This window comes from Centropristis striata, chromosome 14, assembly GCF_030273125.1.
Source record: "Centropristis striata isolate RG_2023a ecotype Rhode Island chromosome 14, C.striata_1.0, whole genome shotgun sequence".
In the NCBI taxonomy this organism is placed as follows: Eukaryota; Metazoa; Chordata; class Actinopteri; order Perciformes; family Serranidae; genus Centropristis; species Centropristis striata.
In genome coordinates this window covers 34,916,390-34,938,730 of record NC_081530.1, presented here as the reverse complement: position 1 = coordinate 34,938,730, position 22,341 = coordinate 34,916,390, and the positions used below count along the sequence as shown (strand labels likewise).

Here is a 22,341-nt window from a genome sequence, read left to right as displayed (position 1 = left end):
CTTTGGGTGAAGCTGTTAACTTTTGAAAAAAAAAAAAAAGGATTTTGGCTAAAGTATTAACAATTATTTTCCCTTCTGACAGTCAAGATTTAAACATAACAACAATTTTCTTTCCCCACGTGTAACATTAGTTGCCTGAACCAGTGAGGTGCCAGAGTAGAAAAAAACATAGTTGCTGTGACCGTTTCTCTTAGAATCTACTTTTATACACTACGTTATTTATCTACAACAGCAAATGTGTTGTAAAGGCCCAATGAAGCTGCGAGAGTTGAAGCCCAAATCTAAAAAAAAAATGTCCCCAACATTATACCATATAATGAGGACTAAATAAGCAATTTATTCCAGTTTCACACTGAAAAACAAATTGAATGCTGAATCCTGATTGGTGCAAAGAAGTACATGAGCCTCGTCCAGATATAATCAGTGAGAAATCCACAGAAAAAAACATATGAAATTGCCAGAATTATTCTCCAGATAAAAGTGTGAGACATTTAACTCAAACTGTGATCTTTTCCCTCAACCTAATCACACACAGACTCACTGGTATCTTCATCCACTCTGCTGGTTTAATCAATCAATGATTCCTTGTTTCAGTAAAGCAAAAAAATTGCCAAAGAATTTCTAGCTTTAGAGTCTCAATTGTGGAGATTTTGCTGCTTTTTTTATTGTAAACTGGACGTTTTTTTTGTTTCTTGTACAGCATAAGACATGAGACAAGTCAAGTCATATAATTGTCAGATTAATCAATAATGAGTAAAACACTGTGGGGATTTAGCTTCTCACCAGCATGTTAATGCAAAAACAATAAGAAGAATATATAAATGTAGTTTCTAGGAGACAGAGTTGTCTGCCAATGAAGGAGTCGGAGAAATGCTCGGTTTTTTTGGTCGATTAAAATCGACGTATTTCTTATTTTGTTTGGAGAACTTGTTGGCCACTTGTCTGTCCCGCTCCTCTTCTATCCATCCATCTATCTACCTCCTCCTTCTCCTCCCTCCCTCACTGCTCCTGCTCTCTCTCTCCCTGCTGTCCGTCTTTGTTGATGACGTTCTTGAAGAGCGTGAGCAGCGGCCTCTGGCTGCGCTCGTCCCAGCTCTTCATGAAGCCGCCGTAGCGTTTGCTGGCCGGCGGCCCGCCCCAGCGAAAGTGCTTCATCTTGTACGTGCCGTCTTTCTTCTCGTGGACGTCACCGGGGAGCTCCTCCTCCTCCTGCTGCTGCTGCTCCTCTTCCACCACCTCCTGCTCCTTCTCCTCGTCCCCCGCCGCCACCGCCGCCGCCGCCGCCGCCGCCATCATCTTGCCGGTGAGCTCCCGTCTCCTCATCTCTCCGGGGAAAAGCTCGGCCGACTCTTCCTCCACGCCGTTTGAGGTGTAGACTTTGACGGGGCGACGTTTCCGCCCGACGGGCTTCCCCCAGCGGAAATGCTCCATGGAGTAGGAGCGCTTGGCCTGAGGAGAGGAGGAGGAGGAGGAGGAGGAGGAGGAGGAGGATAGAAGAGAGAGAGGAGGCAGAGATTCTGGGTCTGATGGAGGAGGAGGCTGGAGGTGGGCGTCGCCTGGGATTACAGGTGTCTCCGCGGTGAGGTCGGAGCGACAGAGCTGGATGCACTCCTGCAGGAGAAGAGGACAGAGGAGTTATATTAACCCTTTATCGGGTCATTTTGTGTCTTTTTCAAGTAATTTATGTTTTTTCTGTTATTTTGTCTTTTTTTGGTCATTTTGTGTCTTTTTTTTGTATTTTTTTTGTTGTAATTTTGTGTCTTTTTTTTGTAATTTTGTGTCTTTTTTTTGTTGTTGTAATTTTGTGTTTTTTTTTTGGCATTTTGATACTGCCTCCAGCGGCCCCCAGCTAATTTGAGTTTGAGACCCGTGGCCTAATTTATTTTGCCAAAAGCAAGGGTTGTTTATATCACGATACTGCAAGTAACATTCATCATTATTGACTATGATTTCCCTTATGCTGTCCTTTTACAATAAAAAGCCTTACCTTCATTGGTGGAATCCATTTAAATTGATGCGGATTCAACGTGGATCCAAAGAGTCTTTAACAATCACTTCCAGGTTTTTAAGTTCTTCAAATGTGCCCATGATAGCACCTTTTTTACCTTATATAATGATATACAATAAAAAATAGAGCATTTCTCTCACCCAAACGTCCATAGTTAACCCTTTATCTGGCGAAGAACTATATTTGGTAACTTCAGTGGATATCTAAATGGTCCCCATGTCTCTCTGTTTGGTCGTAGAACCACATGGATTTCTTCCAGCTAATCAGCAAAGATCAGGCTACCAATCAGTATGAAAATAATATAATAATATTAACTTTATTGACCTGGACCTCCAATGTAAAAATGAAAAATTTACAAAAAAAAATCTGCAAGGACCAGTCATACAAACAGAGTTATTCTTCAGTGACTTGTACCAGGAGAACTTGACTATGACAGCATATTAGGGCCAAGTATGAATAAAAATAAAAGTACAAAACCCGGGAGAGGAAAAAGTTGCAAATTTACTAGATTAAAGTGGCAAATCTACAAGAAAAAAAGGCACAGATTTAAGAGATTTAAAGTGGCAAATCTGCATGAAAAAAGTTGCAGATTTACGAGAAAAAATGAAAAAAAAGCAACTTTTTTAATCGCCGATTCACCACTTTAAATCTCATAAATCTGCAACTTTTTTCTCGTAGATTTAGAATTACGAGATTTAATCTCGTAATTTTTTTCCTCAAAATATTACCCCCCTCCCCTGGGTCCATATGTTGTTGTTTTTTACACATTCTGGCTGTATTTAATATCCTCCAATATTCTCTTGGGTTGAAATTTGGAATTTGCAAGTATTTCAATGAGTGTCCTATTAAGGGTTAAACCTCTGAAGTCCTGGGGCCTCATGTATCAAAGAGTGCGTATAGCTTTCATACTGAAAGATGGCGTACTCCCAAAACTAGGAAAGTACGTACGCAAACTCACCTCCACATGTATCAAACTGTTCTTACGCCAGGTTCAGCGCACTTTTCCTTGATACATCCCAACCAGCTGGAACTGAGCGCACATGCACGAGCCACCAGCAACGCCCCGCCTCCTACCCAAAATGAATACGCAAATGACTATAAATCGCCGGCATGCCCGCTGATTATCGACAAAACAACGGCAAATCAACTTACTGCCACTGCAGCGAGGTGGACGTGGTGATCTCCGGTGTGGAGGCAGGAAAATGTGCTTTTTAGTGCCTCAGGTGTGGGATCAGCAACAAGGTGTCACTGTGGCTGTTAACCAGCCAGATCAGAGACCTGCACCATGACAGAAGGTCCCTCAACACGCTCCTTCTAAACGCCACCGTTATTGAGGGAGGTCAGAGCCGTTAGAGCTGCCAGTGCGTAATGCTGCCAAAATCATTTTTACGCATCAGTTTATAAGCCACACTTAACTTGTTGTCCCAATTAAACATCACATAAGGGATCAAATATGCACCACACCTGACTTATTCTGGAAGGATTTCCCACACACGTTTTTTCTCCGGAGAGAGGGATCTGTGGTCATGGATCGCTGTGCACCTGCAGCGTTAACATCTCCATAATAATAATAATAATAATAATTCATGTTGAACCAAAGGGGAAACGGTCGGCGATCGGGACTTTGTCACAGTGATTAAGGCAGGTTAACTGTGAAAAATGTGTGCGCTCCATAATCAGAATCACAAGTACTTTATTGGAAATTCGATATATATAAAAATAGTGGAAATAGCAGAATATATAGACTTAAGAAAATATACAATCTTAACATCAAAACATATAGACTTCAACATACTTTCATTGCACAAGTAAGCAGCAGTACGCAGGTGAAGTCTAAAATATGAAAGTAGATGAAAAAAAAAATCTATCCCCTCATATTTACGACGGGTTATTGATGGTGGAAAACTGCATTTTCCTTCCATTTTCCGAGAGCCATAAACTATAAAAATAATGCCAGTTGTGTGTAGTATGAGTTTAGACATGAAACACGTTTTAAAAGCATAAAAGACAGTAGTTTCTGCCAAACAAAAGGTTGCGGTGCCATCGCACATTCACATTCACATTCACACTTTTCCTCCAGCTGCACTTCATCCCCTCATCACATCAGTTTGGATTTAAGTCCAAACTTTCAGTGGACTCAGGTTTGTTTTGTTTGTCTCCACAAAACTTGGATATAGAGTTCCTTTATTAAGTTCCAGTTGGCTGCATTCTCCTGCATTTGGCTCCAACTCAAAAAAGAGATCTACAAAAAGAGATTATATATGAATATGTAGACACGTCAGTAATTAGCCTCAATGTAAAACATTTGTCTGTCACTCACACAAGCCTTTACAGACATGAAATATAAGGGATACAATGTATGAGACAAGCTATTAATCTCAACCAACTGCAGTAAACCATACACAGAGCATGGCACTTAACAACAATATTCTTTTGTCAGTTTCATCCTGTTGGCCTCCAGCATGAGTATCAGTTTATTTGACCAGTGAGCTTCAACCAGTGACTATTGTGTGTGTGTGTGTGTGTGTGTGTGTGTGTGTGTGTGTGTGTGTGTGTGTGTCCAGTGAAGTGTGTCAGTCTCTGCAGTAGCTTCCAGCTGCAGCAGTCAGTTCAGTTTCTGTTCTGCTGACTGAGGGAGGTTTTTGTACGACGCTTTTTCACTGTGTGAACACCCACTGACTGTTGATAGAGTGAATGCTCTGACAGTAGTAAACTGCTGCATCTTCAGCCTGAACTCCACTGATGGTCAGAGTGAAGTCAGAGTTTGATCCACTGCCTGTAAAACGACCTGGAGTCCCTGATTGACGATAGCTAGCAGTGTAAATAAGCAGTTTAGGGGTTTCTCCATCTCTCTGTTGGTACCAAGCTAAACGGTCCCCACCATAAACCTTCTGACTGGTCCTACAGCTGATGGAGACGGAGCCTCCCGGAGCAGAGCTCACTGCTCCAGACTGAGTCACTGTGTACTGTCCTCTGGACTCTGAGGACACAGAGACAGAAACATAAAGCAGCGTCATGGTTTTGTGGGCTTCATTTCAGAGGGACGGATGTTGATAGAGGAGAGGAGTTTGATTCTCTGGACTTTACCTGTGAAGCAGCAGCAGAGGAGAGTCCAGATGAGGACGCAGATCAAAGTCATGTTTCTGATGAGGAGGATTTCTGTGGCTTCTGTTGTCATGAAGGACAGCTGTCAGTCATCCAGTGTTCAACTCTCAGGACTATAAAGTCTCCCAGAGCACTGGAGCATGGTGCTGCTGATGCAAAGTGGCTCTCTATGGAAATGCTCTGACTGACTCCAACAGGGACCTGGATTACTCTGATAAACTGATTGATCCATTGATCATCAGCATCATCAGAGTGTTGTTTAAGGATGTTTAAATACAGTTTTTATTTGGTTTTACTTCTTGAAAAACTTTGGTATCAAAATGTTTGATTCAGGGTCCCAAGAGCCGACCGGAACAACTATAAAAGTCTGTTATTACCTGTTAAATGTACGTGTTGACCTCAGGATGACTGCATCAGACACTTCTTGTATTTGCTCTCATGTATTATATGTGTGACTCTTTGGCTACTAGCTGCCCATTAGTACAGTTGTATATATATTACACTGTGTATCGTCTGTTTTTAAGGTGTTCTGTGTTAAAGGCATTGCGTCTAGCTGGAGAAGCCAATGACACATTTACAAAGAAGTCAATCTAATCTATTTTAATGTCTATAATTTTAAAATATATATACTGTATTGTATAAAAATGTGCATTAGGAAACCTGTGTCATTGTGTAGTTGTTCTCAGTTTCCATGTTATCTGTAAAATCTTCTAACAGAGACCTATCTTGGTGAGTTTGTTTGTGTCAAAGTCAGAGAGCCGTGTCTCTCTACAGTGAGAGGTTTTTGTACGGCGGCTCAATGAGTTTGTATCACTGTGGTACACGTTCGGTGGAGGAACCAGACTGGAAGTTAACTGTAAGTACATTTGAATCCTAAATAATTTAAATTTCACATGTATTCTCTCTGAATTTTATAGCTGTAGATCTTAGTACAATGTTCTGCTTGATGTTATAAATTTAGTGTATTTTCAGCAGTTCTTGAAGGTCTCACAGTGGCTTTAAGATGGTTAAAATACACTCAATGAATCATTTCACTGCACTATATAGAAAACTTTAAATGTATACATCTTTCTGTATTTCTTATTCAAAGAAAACTGCTAGGCAACACTATTGCAGATCAAGATATTTAAATTGTATTGTATTTGTTTCAAGTTTTAAATGTAGAGCTCCAGAACTCTGTTGATTTCCATGTGTTTGATGTGAATGAGTGATACTCAACTTCATTCTCCAGGCCATTCAATATATTTCATGTAAAAACTTTCAGTTTAAAAAAGTAATTCAGTCTTTCACAGTATCCATTTGAATGTTTCAGTAATGAAACCTGGCTCTTCTGTGATGATCTCTGCTCACATGAAGAGAACAAACACAAATCATTTATTAGGATTTTTGTAAAACAAGGTTGAAAAAAGTTTTTTTGTAAAAACGGCAGATACAAAAGAAGCAAAACCTTGTAATTATGAGTAATATTTACATTAATATCTTAATTTTCAGTAACAAAGGGCCGGGTTTAATATTTTATCTTTAGCACTGACACCTGTCTGCTGTCATGGTTCAGCAGTGATGCTTGTCCGTTGCCATGGCAACTGAGCTCAGAGAGAGGGAAGTGAAACTACAAAAGATCAGCTTCATCTGATCTGAAGAAGACCAACAGAACTTGTGACCTCAGGAGACAGAACAGAGATTAATTTACCTCACCCAAACTCTCTCTCTCTCTCTCTCTCTCTCTCTCTCTCTCTCTCTCTCAGTGGGTCGAGTCGTCCCCACCCTGACGGTGCTGCCCCCCTCCAGTGAGCAGCTGCAGCAGGGGACGGCCACGCTCATGTGCCTGGCCAACAAGGGCTTCCCCTCAGACTGGAGTCTGTCCTGGAAGGTGGACGGCAGCAGCAGCAGCAGCAGCTGGGAGCAGAGCAGCAGCCCCAGGGTGCTGGAGAAGGACGGCCACTACAGCTGGAGCAGCACCCTGAGGCTCTCTGCAGACCAGTGGAGGAAGGTGGGCTCTGTGACCTGTGAGGCCACCCAGGGCTCCCAGACTCCGCTCTCAGAGACTCTGAGGAGAGACCAGTGTTCCCAGTCCTGATCTGACTCACTGCTTTTACTCTGCTACTGCTCTCAGTCTGCTCTCTTTCTCTGGTTCTCTCATGATGTTTCAACATTAACTTGTTCTTGCTTGTGTTGATAGTTTTAACATTTTCAAACAATAAAGAATTACATCGTATATTATAAAAGTGACCAGTCTTTTGAATTCCTTTCTTTCACATGTGTTATATTTTCGAAACATGAATCAGAAAAATGTGCCAACTTGACAATTGTAAGAAGTACATTTTTTAAAACAGTTTTAGACTGTAGACATGGTGCAGCCATTTCAATGGTAAATCACAAAGCTATCAGATTTAACTAATTTATACTTTTGAAGATCCATATGTGAAGTTAATGTCATTAAATTTGTATTTTTATCAAGGATCAATAATGATTCATTTGTAATCCTAAATTCCCAATATAAATGGTGCCCCGTGGGAGGCATTTTACAATCGCCAATTGTTCATAATTGTTCAATATTGATATCAGCATATCCATTTTTATTTCACACCAAAAATGTAAAATCCAATTCCAGACTTGATAGAAGTCTACAGGAGTAGTTACATCTGTTCTCACAAAAGTACACTGTGGTGTAAATTAATTTATTCATACATTTAGTGAAAGCAATAAGAGAGATCTGTGTATTGGTATTCAACATCTTTAAACCATTTGTTGTGCTGAGTTAACCATTTGCTGGTGATAAATATCTAAGTTAAACCTACTCTGTAGAAGTTCAAGAAGTTTGGTTCAGCATTTGAATACAGGGTGTTCAATGCAACCTTTTCAGATATTTGCTGTTAATTAAGTGCTCTTTTGTTTCCTCGTTGAGTCAGACACAGTGTGCTTCTGGCCCTTTGCACATAAAGAGTTTTTTTGTCCTGTTACTGCCGTGCATTTCAGCATAATGAAGAGATGGAGACTGAGTGAGAGCTGCTTTTACTCTGCTACTGCTCTCAGTCTGCTCTCTGTAACTCTCTCTATCTAACACGTTTTTCGTTTTTGATGCTTTCAACATTTTAAAACAATAAAGATTTTATTGTGTGTATTAAGTGTCTTTTGACTTCTTTTCTTTGACATATACTGTATAAGATATTACAGTCCAGTCCAAAACTGTGTTGGGACCTTTATACTGAGTTAGTGTGAATTTGACTCTTTTTGGAGTTATTTAAATTTAACACCAAAAAGAGTCAAATTCACACTAACTCAGTGTAAAGGTACCAACGCTCGAAAAAGTGTTAAATTAACACTCTGAGATGTGGACCCATATAGACACTTTAAAAGTGTTAAGATCAACTCTTACAATGTTAATTTGGGTATGCTGATTTTACTGTGTACTTTATTTATTGTTTGTCTTAATTAATTTGTTGTATCAGCCTGTTTTGACCCCACCAAGTAGTAGAGAATGTTTCTGTGAGCCTTTATTATCCCCATGTGAGGTTAGACAGTTACACTGTGTCACATTATTCACTTTAAGTCTGAAGGATCTTATTTAACTGACCAACCTTTTGTACAATGTGCTGTTGTTGTGATGTTGAGGTCAATCATTTAGTGTTGAGCTCTTTAGTTAACCTTGACACATGTTAAGTTGGACACTACATGCTGTTAGTGTTACTGAGTCATGTTACATTCATCTCTTGTTTCTTTTTGGGCCTCAGTTTGACATGTTTTGCTTTCAGCATACTTATTGAGTATGCGGTATTTCAGGATATATAAATATATTTGTGTGTATTTATAAAAGTTAATCAAGTGTGTGTGTGTGTGTGTGTGTGTGTCCAGTGAAGTGTGTCAGTCTCTGCAGTAGCTTCCAGCTGCAGCAGTCAGTTCAGTTTCTGTTCTGCTGACTGAGGGAGGTTTTTGTACGACGCTTTTTCACTGTGTGAACACATCCTGACTGTTGATCCAGTGAAAACTCTGACAGTAGTAAACTGCTGCATCTTCAGCCTGAACTCCACTGATGGTCAGAGTGAAGTCAGAGTTTGATCCACTGCCTGAAAAACGACCTGGAGTCCCTGACTGACGAGTGCTTGCACGGTAAATAAGCCGTTTAGGAGTTTCTCCATCTCTCTGTTGGTACCAGGCTAAATTGTGGTAGCCATTATAGAAAACCTTCTGACTGGTCCTACAGCTGATGGAGACGGAGCCTCCCGGAGCAGAGCTCACTGCTCCAGACTGAGTCACTGTGTACTGTCCTCTGGACTCTGAGGACACAGAGACAGAAACATAAAGCAGCGTCATGGTTTTGTGGGCTTCATTTCAGAGGGACGGATGTTGATAGAGGAGAGGAGTTTGATTCTCTGGACTTTACCTGTGAAGCAGCAGCAGAGGAGAGTCCAGATGAGGACGCAGATCAAAGTCATGTTTTTGATGAGGAGGATTTCTGTGGCTTCTGTTGTCATGAAGGACAGCTGTCAGTCATCCAGTGTTCAACTCTCAGGACTATAAAGTCTCCCAGAGCACTGGAGCATGGTGCTGCTGATGCAAAGTGGCTCTCTATGGAAATGCTCTGACTGACTCCAACAGGGACCTGGATTACTCTGATAAACTGATTGACCCATTGATCATCAGCATCATCAGAGTCTTGTTTAAGGATGTTTAAATACAGTTTTTAATTGGTTTTACTTCTTGAAAAACTTTGGTATCAAAATGTTTGATTCAGGGTCCCAAGAGCCGACCGGAACAACTATAAAAGTCTGTTATTACCTGTTAAATGTACGTGTTGATCACAGGATGACTGCATCAGACACTTATTGTATTTGCTCTCATGTATTATATGTGTGACTCTTTGGCTGCTAGCTGCCCATTAGTACAGTTGTATATATATTAGTCTGTTTTTAGGAAATGCTGTGTTAGATGAATCATATATAGCTGGAGAAGCCAAAGACACATTTACAATGAAGTAAATCTAAGCTAATTTAATGTCTGTCATTTTAAAATAAATATACTGTATCGTATATAAATCTGCATAAGGAAATCTGTGACAATGTGTTGTTATCAGTTTCCATGTTATCTGTAAAATCTTCTAACAGAGACCTATCTTGGTGAGTTTGTTTGTGTCAAAGTCAGAGAGCCGTGTCTCTCTACAGTGAGAGGTTTTTGTACGGCGGCTCAATGAGTTTGTATCACTGTGGTACACGTTCGGTGGAGGAACCAGACTGGAAGTTAACTGTAAGTACATTTCAATCCTAAATAATTTAAATTTCACATGTATTCTCTCTGAATTTTATAGCTGTAGACCTCAGTACAATGTTCTGTTTGATGTTATAAATTTGGTGTATTTTCAGCAGTTCTTGAAGGTCTCACAGTGTCTTTAAGATGGTTCAAATGCACTCAATGAATCATTTCACTGCACTATAGAGAAAACTTTAAATGTATACATCCTACTGTATTTATTATTCAAAGAAAACTACGAGGTGACACTATTGCAGATCAAGATATTTAAATGTTATTGTATTTGTTTCAAGTTTTAAATGTAGAGCTCCAGAACAATTGATTTCCATGTGTTTGATGTGAATGAGTGATACTCAACTTCATTCTCCAGGCCATTCAATATATTTAATGTAAAAACTTTGAGTTTAAAAAAGTAATTCAGTCTTACACAGTATCCATTTGAATGTTTCAGTGATGAAACCTGGCTCTTCTGTGATGAGATCTGCTCACATGAAGAGAACAAACACAAATTATTTGTTAGGAGTTTTGTAAAAGAAGGAAGAAACAAAGAGCGTTTTAAAAAAAAGTCACATACAAAAGAAGCAAAACCTTGTAATTATGAGTAATATTTTGAACTATCTTAATGTTCAGTAACAGAGGGCCGGGTTTAATATTTTATCTTTAGTACTGACACCTGTCTGCTGTCATGGTTCAGCAGTGATGCTTGTCCGTTGTCATGGCAACTGAGCTCAGAGAGAGGGAAGTGAAACTACAAAAGATCAGTTTCATCTGATCTGAAGAAGACCAACAGAACTTGTGACCTCAGGAGACAGAACAGAGATTAATTTACCTCACCCAAACTCTCTCTCTCTCTCTCTCTCTCTCTCTCTCTCTCTCTCTCTCTCAGTGGGTCGAGTCGTCCCCACCCTGACGGTGCTGCCCCCCTCCAGTGAGCAGCTGCAGCAGGGGACGGCCACGCTCATGTGCCTGGCCAACAAGGGCTTCCCCTCAGACTGGAGTCTGTCCTGGAAGGTGGACGGCAGCAGCAGCAGCAGCAGCTGGGAGCAGAGCAGCAGCCCCGGGCTGCTGGAGAAGGACGGCCACTACAGCTGGAGCAGCACCCTGAGGCTCTCTGCAGACCAGTGGAGGAAGGTGGGCTCTGTGACCTGTGAGGCCACCCAGGGCTCCCAGACTCCGCTCTCAGAGACTCTGAGGAGAGACCAGTGTTCCCAGTCCTGATCTGACTCACTGCTTTTACTCTGCTACTGCTCTCAGTCTGCTCTCTTTCTCTGGTTCTCTCATGATGTTTCAATATTAACTTGTTCTTGCTTGTGTTGATAGTTTTAACATTTTCAAACAATAAAGAATTACATCGTGTATTATAAAAGTGACCATTGTTTTGAATTCCTTTCTTTTACACGTGTTATATATTAGGAGCATGAATCAGATTAATGTGGCAAAGTGACAATCGTTAGAACTACATTTTTTCCAGATACATTTTTAATAGTTTTAAGACGTCAGATGCAGGTGCAGCTATTTCAATGGTAAATCACAAAGCCATCAGATTTAACAAATATATACTTTTGAAGATCTATTTGTCAATTTAATATGTCATTAAATTTGTATTTTTACCCAAGATAATTCAACATTTATTTGTAATCCTATGATACAATATAAATGGTGCCCCGTGCGAGGCATCGTACAGTTGGTAATAGTTCTGTACACTGTAATTCTCTCTTTCTCACACATTATTGCTTGTGTTAATGCTTTCAAAATTTTAAAGCAATAAAGATTTTATTATGTGTTTTATAAAATGTCTTTGACTTTCTTTCTTTGACATATATAATATACTCAATATATAGAGTAGTTTTAAGTGGTCATAAGAGGTTATTCTTGAATTGTTGTTCCATTTGTATGTAAATTAATTAAACTAGGTAAAATGTGTGAGGCCATTTCAATGGTGAATCCCAAAGATCTCTGCTCAAACTAATTCATACCCTTAAAGATGTGATGTTTAGTTGTTAAATGTTGCTTCTGCTCTCAGTCTGCTCTCAGTAACTCTCCTCTTCTCTCATGATAGCGCAACATTAAAGTCATACTCTTCAGGAATTGCTTAGGTTTGTAATCACAACATTTAGTCTTGACCCATACCTCTCTGGGTCATTCCAGGTTTTAACTTATTTGGAAGTGAGTTTTGGAACTTTGGCCTTTCACCAATATATATTTTGTAGCTATATTCAAAGCCTCAGGACAAAAGATACACTTTTCTGGTGATATAAGTGATTTCTGGTGATATAAGTGATTATTGAGAGTGAAGATTGTATGAAGCTGTACTTTTCATTTTTTTTATAAAGGAAAATCCTGGATTATATACCTTTTAACTTTTAACAACTCTTGCTTGTGTTAATTGTTCCATAACTTTTAAAACAATAAAAAATGTAATCGTGCGTTATATAAAAGTCACATGTGTTTTGACTTCCTTTCTTTGAAATTTATTAGGAACGTAAGTCAGACGTACACACACGAGTAAAAGCAGTAAAAATCTTTTTTCAGATAACATTTCAATTTAAATGGTTTTAAGGTTATGGAGAGTCTTGGTTCCAGTTTTATTTATTATAATATACTTTTAGTAATCACAAATCTATGTTATCAGTAATAATTTTGCAATAGCTGTTATATTTAACCTGTAAAACATTATAAAGATCTGAATTCAATGATATAGATTTTTAGGGTTATGAATAATAATTCACCTATCATCTGCAGAAAAAGTCTTGACATTAAAGCGAGGAAATTTCATTGCATCAAGAACTTTTGATCAAATAAGATCACTCCGAACATATTTTAAAAGCATATTCGCTGTCATGTGTTGATGGAAAAAATTAAATTAGAGGATCCATTTAATACAAATTGACCGAGTTTGATTAAGGGTTAAATCAATTTGATTCATGTAAATTAAGGCGATGATTTTAAATCACGCTCAGTGTCTTACTCTCTACTTAATTATTCTGTGATATTTAGTTTGACTTAACTTCATGTGACTGTTTGCAAATGTTGAGTACAGTATAATGTATCAGCATTATTTTGAAGATTATAACAGTGTGAATACATTTTGTCTTGTAAGAGCAAACATTTTTTGTTTTTATGGCCTCAATTTAAACTTTATGGGATTTTCAACATGAAACGTAAATATTATAATGATAATTAGACTTTAAATTATAGGTGCTGGAATTATACATGTGTGATTCTATCTCTTTACAATAATGTTAATTGTTTTCAGGCTGGAATTGATATTCTGTCCATAATTAATTTAGTGTTGTAGTTTCTGGGTCAGACCAGTTCCTCTTTATATGAGGGAGGTTTTTGTTCAGCGTTGTATCACTGTGTGAGTGGGAAGCTGTTAAACTGTTGACAGTAATAATCTCCTGCATCTTCAGTCTGAACTCCACTGATGGTCAGAGTGAAGTCAGTTTGGGGAATTCTAAAGGGTTTTTAAGATACCAGTGAATGGAGTTACTGATAGCTGAACTGGCTTTACATGTGATAGAGACAGTCTGTCCCAGAACAACAGACTGAGATCCAGGAGACTGAGTCAGGATGATGTCTCCTGGTGAACCCTGCAAACATGAATAACAGTAGTAAGGTTAATGAGACAAATGAGGCTCAGAGAATGATGATTAACATCCAAACAGAAGAGTAGAGTTTCTCTCAGATGGAGAATAGATGGAAGAAGGTAAATGTTTCTCCATCACAGCAGAACATCACTGTGGTGAACGTGGTTTGATCCTGAAGCAAAGTAGTCTCACCCTGAACTAGGAGTCCCAGGGTGAGCAGCGGTAGAATCAGTGATATCTTCATTGTGCTGCCGGCGTGTCAGTGTCTCTGAAAGGCCTGGACAGCACTGATCAACACTGGCCTCTGAACAGCTGGGAGCAGAGAGGAGGACACATATGAAACACACAGAGGCAGTGAACTGTAGCTGTCCTCAACACATCATGCTGTTTCCCCCACACTGCTGAAAAATGATCCTCGTATTTATATGGTTGTACATTAAGGACCTTATAATACCTCGGGCAGAGTAGTTAACCTGTTCAATATAACAGAAATTAAGTGATTCTAGTGAGGACAGGGAGGGTTTGTTGATGTTTTTCATGTTAGAGATAATGAAAGACGAGACCAACTATCTAAATCTTTTTTTTCCACCTGGGGAAATGTTTAGGTGAAACTGTTTTATGTCTTTTTTGTGATGGAATTTAAAGTAGTCAGAGAGTCTGCACTACCTTCTCTTCTTATTAATAACTGAAGGATCTCAAGATGTTCAATCTTTATTTTCATGGTCCAATCTGGCAGCAACATTCTACTTTAAGACGAATAGATGAGGATTTTTGGAATGTATTTAAGAATATCATCTGCATAAAAGTAGATTTATTTGATGGTTTGAATGAGGTGTGTGTGTGTGTGTGTGTGTGTGTGTGTGTGTGTGTGTGTGTGTGTCCAGTGAAGTGTGTCAGTCTCTGCAGTAGCTTCCAGCTGCTGCAGTCAGTTCAGTTTCTGTTCTGCTGACTGAGGGAGGTTTTTGTACGACGCTTTTTCACTGTGTGAACACCTGCTGATTGCCGGACCAGTGGAAACTCTGACAGTAGTAAACTGCTGCATCTTCAGCCTGAACTCCACTGATGGTCAGAGTGAAGTCAGAGTTTGATCCACTGCCTGTAAAACGATCTGGAGTCCCTGACTGACGAGTGCTAGCATAGTAAATAAGGATTTTAGGAGTTTCTCCATCTCTCTGTTGGTACCAGAATAAACGGTTCACAGAAAAAACATCCTGACTGGTCCTACAGCTGATGGAGACGGAGCCTCCCGGAGCAGACCTCACTGCTCCAGACTGAGTCACTGTGACCTGTCCTCTGGACTCTGAGGACACAGAGACAGAAACATAAAGCAGCGTCATGGTTTTGTGTGCTTCATTTCAGAGGGACGGATGTTGATAGAGGAGAGGAGTTTGATTCTCTGGACTTTACCTGTGAAGCAGCAGCAGAGGAGAGTCCAGATGAGGACGCAGATCAAAGTCATGTTTTTGATGAGGAGGATTTCTGTGGCTTCTGTTGTCATGAAGGACAGCTGTCAGTCATCCAGTGTTCAACTCTCAGGACTATAAAGTCTCCCAGAGCACTGGAGCATGGTGCTGCTGATGCAAAGTGGCTCTCGATGGAAATGCTCTGACTGTTGCTGTCTTCATTGAAACTGATATTTGTAAACCAGTGCTGCTCTCTTGTGGAAATGTTATGTTACTGCTCACTAAAACAGCAGACAGACAGACAGACAGACAGAAAAACTCATGCTTGCAAATAACTTTATTTTTTTCAGGTCATTTACAGTCATTTACATGCATCAATATATAAAACATCATCTTCTCTCTTTTTCTCTCTCATTTCAGGACCGATCTCTTTGGGTGAAGCTGTTAACTTTTGAAAAAAAAAAAAGGATTTTGGCTAAAGTATTAACAATTATTTTCCCTTCTGACAGTCAAGATTTAAACATAACAACAATTTTCTTTCCCCCCGTGTCTTTAGTTGCCTGAACCAGTGAGGTGCCAGAGTAGAAAAAAACATAGTTGCTTTGACCGTTTCTCTTAGAATCTACTTTTATACACTACGTTATTTATCTACAACAGCAAATGTGTTGTAAAGGCCCAATGAAGCTGCGAGGTTTGAAGCCCAAATCTAAAAAAAAAAATGTCCCCAACATTATACCATATAATGAGGACTAAATAAGCAATTTATTCCAGTTTCACACTGAAAAACAAATTGAATGCTGAATCCTGATTGGTGCAAAGAAGTACATGAGCCTCGTCCAGATATAATCAGTGAGAAATCCACAGAAAAAAACATATGAATTATTCTCCAGATAAAAGTGTGAATCATTTAACTCAAACTGTGATCTTTTCCCTCAACCTAATCACACACAGACTCACTGGTATCTTCATCCACTCTGCTGGTTTAATCAATCAGTGATTCCTTGTTTCAGTAAAGCAAAAAAATTGCCAAAGAATTTCTAGCTTTAGAGTCTCAATTGTGGAGATTTTGCTGCTTTCTTTATTGTAAACTTGACATTTTACAGCCATGTAATTGTCAGATTAATCAATAATGAGTAAAACACTGTGGGGATTTAGCTTCTCACCAGCATGTTAATGCAAAGACAATAAGAAGAATATATAAATGTAGTTTCTAGGAGACAGGGTTGTCTGCCAATGAAGGAGTCGGAGAAATGCTCGTTTTTTTTGGTCGATTAAAATCGACGTATTTCTTATTTTGTTTGGAGAACTTGTTGGCCACTTGTCTGTCCCGCTCCTCTTCTATCCATCCATCTATCTACCTCCTCCTTCTCCTCCCTCCCTCACTGCTCCTGCTCTCTCTCTCCCTGCTGTCCGTCTTTGTTGATGACGTTCTTGAAGAGCGTGAGCAGCGGCCTCTGGCTGCGCTCGTCCCAGCTCTTCATGAAGCCGCCGTAGCGTTTGCTGGCCGGCGGCCCGCCCCAGCGGAAGTGCTTCATCTTGTACGTGCCGTCTTTCTTCTCATGGACGTCACCGGGGAGCTCCTCCTCCTCCTGCTGCTGCTGCTCCTCTTCCACCACCTCCTGCTCCTTCTCCTCGTCCCCCGCCGCCGCCGCCGCTGCCATCATCTTGCCGGCGAGCTCCCGTCTCCTCATCTCTCCGGGGAAAAGCTCGGCCGACTCTTCCTCCACGCCGTTTGAGGTGTAGACTTTGACGGGGCGGCGTTTCCGCCCGACGGGTTTCCCCCAGCGGAAATGCTCCATAGAGTAGGAGCGCTTGGCCTGAGGAGAGGAGGAGGAGGAGGAGGATAGAAGAGAGAGAGGAGGCAGAGATTCTGGGTCTGATGGAGGAGGAGGCTGGAGGTGGGCGTCGCCTGGGATTACAGGTGTCTCCGCGGTGAGGTCGGAGCGACAGAGCTGGATGCACTCCTGCAGGAGAAGAGGACAGAGGAGTTATATTAAATGGTGATCAATGATCAATCTTTACCTGTAGTGATGATTAACTAAAAATATCTAGATCAGGGGTCTCAAACTCAAATTACCTGGGGGCTGCTGGAGGCAGTATCAAAATGACCAAAAAAAAGAAACAAAATTACTAAAAAAAACAAAAAAACACAAAATGTCCAAAAAAGACACAAAATGACTGAAACAACACTAAATTACTTAAAAAATAAACAAATGACCAAAAAAAATACACAAAATTACAAAAAAATACACAAAATTACAAAAAAAATACACAAAATTACAAAAAAAATACACAAAATTACTAAAAAAAAAAGAGGCACAAAATTACCAAAAAGAGACACAATTAAAAAGACACAAAAGAACCAAAAGAAAGTAACTAAAGGGACCTTCCATACACAACACGGTAAAGTGCCATTCATATAAAACTCACATTAAACTTTCATATCAAGGTGGGGGCCACAAAATCTCGTCACGAGGGCCGCAATTGGCCTGCGGACCATGAGTTTGAGACCCATGATTTAGATAGATAGAGTTGCCAAATGTTGGAGATATCAGCCATAGAAATGTCTGCCTTCACTCAAATATATTGGAAGATTATATTCTGCTTGTGGTGCTCAAAAGAAATTACAGTAAAACACTGTCGAATAGTATATAGTATATTATATATATAGTATATATATAGTATATTTATTATAATAATATAATATAAAAAATATTCATGTAAAATTAATGGATAAATACCATAAAGTCACATTTGCCCTAAAAAAATAACAGGATTTTTCTGTCTAAACTACAGTTTTTGCTGATATTTACATTAAAGTTACAATAGAAAACCCATGCACTGAGTTTTATTTTCACGGCGAAATTATGGCAACCACAGCTTCCCGTAGTTTTACCGTAAATTTAACACACTTTTTTTTACAGTGTGGTTTTAAGACTGAGGTTGCATTAAGGTTTAGGTTAGGCCTTTTACTTGTGCCTTACTTTGGGTAAGGTAACCTGAACCTAAATGTAACCTTTAAACTATAAACCAAGTCTTCTAAAGAACTTGTCCCTGTCCTCACAAAGATAGAAGTTACACTTCCTTGAAGTTTGTTAAAGGGTAAAGAGAATGCATTATGTCAATAAAGGGTCCTCATAAAGATAGAAGTACAAGAATGTGTGTGGTTTATGTGAGTGAGGACATTTTTTTGGAAAATGAGGACAAAGGGATGTCTTGTTTTGCTATACTTGTGAGGACAAAGTATTGAGAAACAAGCTTTTCCGTGAGGACATTTCTGGTTGTGAGGACATTTTGGGTGGTCCTCACAAAAAAAAAATGCAGCAATGTCCTCCTGATGGCCTACACTTCATCCTGTGTGAGTTTCAGCAAAAGACCTCATAAGAATAGTAATTATGTAAATGTGTGTTTTGTCCTGAGCTCGTGGGCTCCCCTATAGGACACACTGGTGAACTGCCTGGCTGTTTCCTGAGAGGGAGAGCGAGTTCTCTGATTGGCTGGTTGGCGTCCTCGCTGGGGATTTTTGTGATTGGTCGGTTCAGTCACATTGCTACACTGTTACACTGTGGAGGGTTTTTAAACTAAAAGAAAACCTGTAAATTATATTAATATAATTATAGTAAAAACAAATACACAATTCATGATATAAAATATATATGTATGCCTGCGTGTGTATGTGTGTGTATGCATCTGTGTGTGTGCGCGTCTGAGTGTGTGTTTGTTTGTTTGTTTGTTTGTGTGTGTGTGTGTGTATGCCTGCATATGTATGTGTGTGTGTCTGCGTGTGTGTGTGTCTGTGTCTGTGTGTGTGCATCTGTTTGTTTTTATGTGTATTTGTTTGTGTCTGTTTCTGTGTGTCTGTGTGTGTGTGCATCTGTTTTTGTGTATGTGTCTTTTTTGTGTGAGTGTGTTTGTGTGTTCATGTGTGTGTGTGTGTGTGTGTCTGTCTGTTTTTGTGTGCGTGTCTTTTTGTCTTTCTGTGTTTGTGTGTGTGTGTGTGTGTGTGTTCATGTGTGTGTGTGTGTGTGTGTGTGTGTGTGTGTGTCCGTCTGTTTTTGTGTGCGTGTCTTTTTGTGTGTGTCTGTGTTTTTGTGTGTGTGTGTGTGTGTGTGTGTATTTGTGTGTATATGTCTGAGTGTGTGTGTCTTTTTGTGTGCGTGTCTGAGTGTGTGTGTGTGTGTGTGTGTTACCATCATGCTGCTCTCAGAGTTGACCTCCTGACAGCTCGGGTGTTCCCAGCACTGACTGACGGCTCCTCTGGCCACGCCCACCACCGCCACAGCCACCAATAGCCACGTAGGACACATTTCCCCTAACAGCCAATCAGAGACAGCGACACATACGCTTGATTTTTTTTTTTAACAAAGTAAAAGCCTCTCATTCGTTACACATAAAGTCACATTCAATGGGGTTTTTTTGTTTGTTTTTTTGGCCTCTAATTTGTTTTTCCAACGCTGAATAGTGGTTTTTAAAAGTTATAAATGCATAGAAGAAGGAAAAAAAATATATACATATACTTGAATAGGGCTGCAACTGAACTGCAACTGCAATCTGTCTATTATTTAAATGATTAATCAATTAGTTGTTTGGTCAATTAAATGTTGAAAAATATCAATGAGTGTTTCCAAACCACAAGATGACGTCCTCAAATCTCTTGTTTTGTCCACAAACCAAAGAGATATTCAGTTTATTGTCATAAAGGAACAAAGAAACCAGAAATATTCACATTGATGAAGCTGAAATCAGAGAATTTGGACTTATTGTCTTTTAAAAAACTGCTAAAACCAATCGATTATCGATTATTGTTCCATTAATCGAATAATTGTTGCAGCTCTATACTTGAATAATAAAAAATTAAATAAAAATGAAAATAATATATTATGTAACAATCTTCTCTGTAAAAATCTTTACTTGTGAATAAATCCTCAGCTTAAACATATTAGCAAAAAAAAAAAAAAAAACCACAAAGTGCCACTTTAAAAAAACATATATATATATATATATATATATATTTGTACATTCAGAAATACTCAAAAATTAACAGCTAATAGTTTGTGAGCTGTATGTCGGGTTGACAAATATTGAAAAAAACATTTTATATGCCTAATTATATTTCATATCTTAATGTATTTTTCGTTAAATATTTGCCTTTCAATCACCAAAAATGCTCTTTTATAATGACAAAGTAATTGCAAGAATAATTGTTTGATATTCGGATCAGAAAATAATATTTTTTTTATTCATTTAAATTATTGTTATGTATGTCGGTAACACAACGACCCATAAAAACTGTTTGTTATGACCATGAATACAGTAAAATTAGTAACAATAAAATTAAATGTGACAGATCACGATAAAGCAAAAAAAAAAGAAAATTAAATCTTATTATTTTAAAAAATACATCTATATTTTATTTTCTTGAACTCGTTTTTATTTTTCTTGTAATGTTTATTTTTTAAATTATTATCTACTGGTTTTGAGGATGATCTAAATTATTATTATTATTATTATTTAAAAAAATAAATATATATATTTTGTTCTCTCAAACTCGTTTTTATTTTTCTTGTAATGTTTATTTTTCAATTATTTTCTATGTTTTGAATTTGATTCATTTTGAATAATTTTTTTTACATTGTTGTGACCCATTTTTTTGTTGTTAAATTTTTTATTATCTACTGGTTTCGATGTGTTATAAATATATGATATAAATTATTATTATTATTTAAAAAATTTATTTTTTTTCCATCCATCCTCTCTTTTAAAAGTATTTGACTGTTCTTTGTAATTATTATTTTTAACAAGTAAAAGACAGAAAACACATAATAATAATAATAATGAAGTAAATGAGGTAAAAATTAAAAAAATTAAAAATAAAGAAAAATTAAAAAATAAAGAAAAATTAAAAAATTAAAAGATTAAAAAAACATTTTTTTTCAATTAAATAAAAAAAAAATAACAATGAAATAAAAATTGAAAGAATAATTTTTCTAAAAACAGGTAAATGGAGATACTCACCTGTCCTCTGCTGTTTTCTTGTCGGTCTTGTCGGCCGTTGGACAGAAATGTCTGCTGTTCCCTCCACTTCTGTCCCTCCTGCTGACCAGAGGACTTTATATCCTGTCAGCCAAGGACACACACACACACACACACACACACACACACGCATGATGACGTCTTTACCTGAAATCTCCCCATCATTCTCTCATTCATGCTTGTAAACACACACTGCAGCATGAAAATGGACAATCAATGAAATATCATCCCTCCTGTTCCACCCACACACACACACACACACACACACACACACCATCATCAGGACTCCAACCACGTAAACCACATAAGCAGCACTGAAACCCTAATGCTCTTTAAAAAAAAAAGTTCTGGTTAATAAAGTCATTTTTTTATTTTCCCAGTTTAACTTAAAATAAAATAAATGTGGCTCAGAGATGGCAGGCTCGTTAAAAGTCCTAAAATGTATTAAATAGACGGCTGGAAATGTTTGTACAGCCACTAAATCTATTGGACAAGCTGTCTCGACTTTCATGTTCCCTTCGCTTCCCTTTAAAAATGTTACAATATAATGTAAATGTGTAAATAATGGTCCCATTCAGAAGAAAATAAATGATAAAGCAGGGTATGATTTTGGGGCGTGGCTACCTTTGATTGACAGGTGGCTGACTTAACGAGCTGTCATCAGCATAGAGGCGGAACAATGCGTATCCACGGCAACGTGTACATCTAAACAGAACTTTGACATCAAAGTTTGTTTGAACATTTTGTTAATTTAAAAAATGTCCTGTACTAAAACGTCTCTCTTCAGTTTCTCCGGTAAGTGATGAACATTTTGTTTTAGCTCCAAATATGGTCTGTCATGGTTTCAAAACGCTGAACTCGATGCACATCGTACCGGACGAGAGATGCTGATGTTGGATTGTATATTGATATAATTTATTCTATAACTACAGCATTTAGTAGTGTGTGCAGTTTCTGT

At 38.6% G+C, this 22,341-nt stretch overlaps 2 protein-coding genes and 5 gene segments (V, D, J or C); 2 read left to right on the top strand and 5 right to left on the bottom strand.

Annotated features, from left to right (window-relative positions):
* Positions 1 to 807: 807 nt before the first annotated feature.
* Positions 808 to 2,178, bottom strand: LOC131984888 (pro-opiomelanocortin-like). Its single transcript, XM_059349881.1, has 2 exons — positions 1,988 to 2,178; positions 808 to 1,611 (listed from the first exon to the last, which is right to left on the bottom strand). The coding sequence occupies exons 1-2, from the start codon at positions 1,991 to 1,993 to the stop codon at positions 1,000 to 1,002; spliced, it is 618 nt and encodes a 205-aa protein (XP_059205864.1). The 5' UTR covers positions 1,994 to 2,178; the 3' UTR covers positions 808 to 999.
* Positions 2,179 to 4,665: 2,487 nt separating this feature from the next.
* On the bottom strand, positions 4,666 to 5,305 carry LOC131984416 (Ig kappa chain V region 2717-like). The segment is given in 2 exon segments: positions 4,666 to 4,988; positions 5,096 to 5,305. Coding segments are annotated over 2 exon segments (414 nt in total).
* Positions 5,306 to 5,616: 311 nt separating this feature from the next.
* On the top strand, positions 5,617 to 7,826 carry LOC131984917 (Ig kappa-b4 chain C region-like). The segment is given in 2 exon segments: positions 5,617 to 5,969; positions 6,859 to 7,826. A coding segment is annotated over 1 exon segment (258 nt).
* Positions 7,827 to 9,070: 1,244 nt separating this feature from the next.
* LOC131984893 (Ig kappa chain V region K16-167-like) lies at positions 9,071 to 9,659 on the bottom strand (the record flags this gene model as incomplete). The annotated part of the segment is given in 2 exon segments: positions 9,071 to 9,387; positions 9,495 to 9,659. Coding segments are annotated over 2 exon segments (408 nt in total), but the record flags the coding sequence as incomplete, so codon positions are not given.
* Positions 9,660 to 9,778: 119 nt separating this feature from the next.
* LOC131984916 (Ig kappa-b4 chain C region-like) lies at positions 9,779 to 12,139 on the top strand. The segment is given in 2 exon segments: positions 9,779 to 10,354; positions 11,244 to 12,139. A coding segment is annotated over 1 exon segment (258 nt).
* A 2,785-nt stretch (positions 12,140 to 14,924) lies between these two features.
* Positions 14,925 to 15,406, bottom strand: LOC131984415 (Ig kappa chain V region K16-167-like). The segment is given in 2 exon segments: positions 14,925 to 15,247; positions 15,355 to 15,406. Coding segments are annotated over 2 exon segments (375 nt in total).
* Positions 15,407 to 15,682: 276 nt separating this feature from the next.
* LOC131984883 (pro-opiomelanocortin-like) lies at positions 15,683 to 21,412 on the bottom strand. Its single transcript, XM_059349876.1, has 3 exons — positions 21,366 to 21,412; positions 19,541 to 19,662; positions 15,683 to 17,314 (listed from the first exon to the last, which is right to left on the bottom strand). The coding sequence occupies exons 2-3, from the start codon at positions 19,655 to 19,657 to the stop codon at positions 16,730 to 16,732; spliced, it is 702 nt and encodes a 233-aa protein (XP_059205859.1). The 5' UTR covers positions 19,658 to 19,662; positions 21,366 to 21,412; the 3' UTR covers positions 15,683 to 16,729.
* Positions 21,413 to 22,341: the final 929 nt, after the last annotated feature.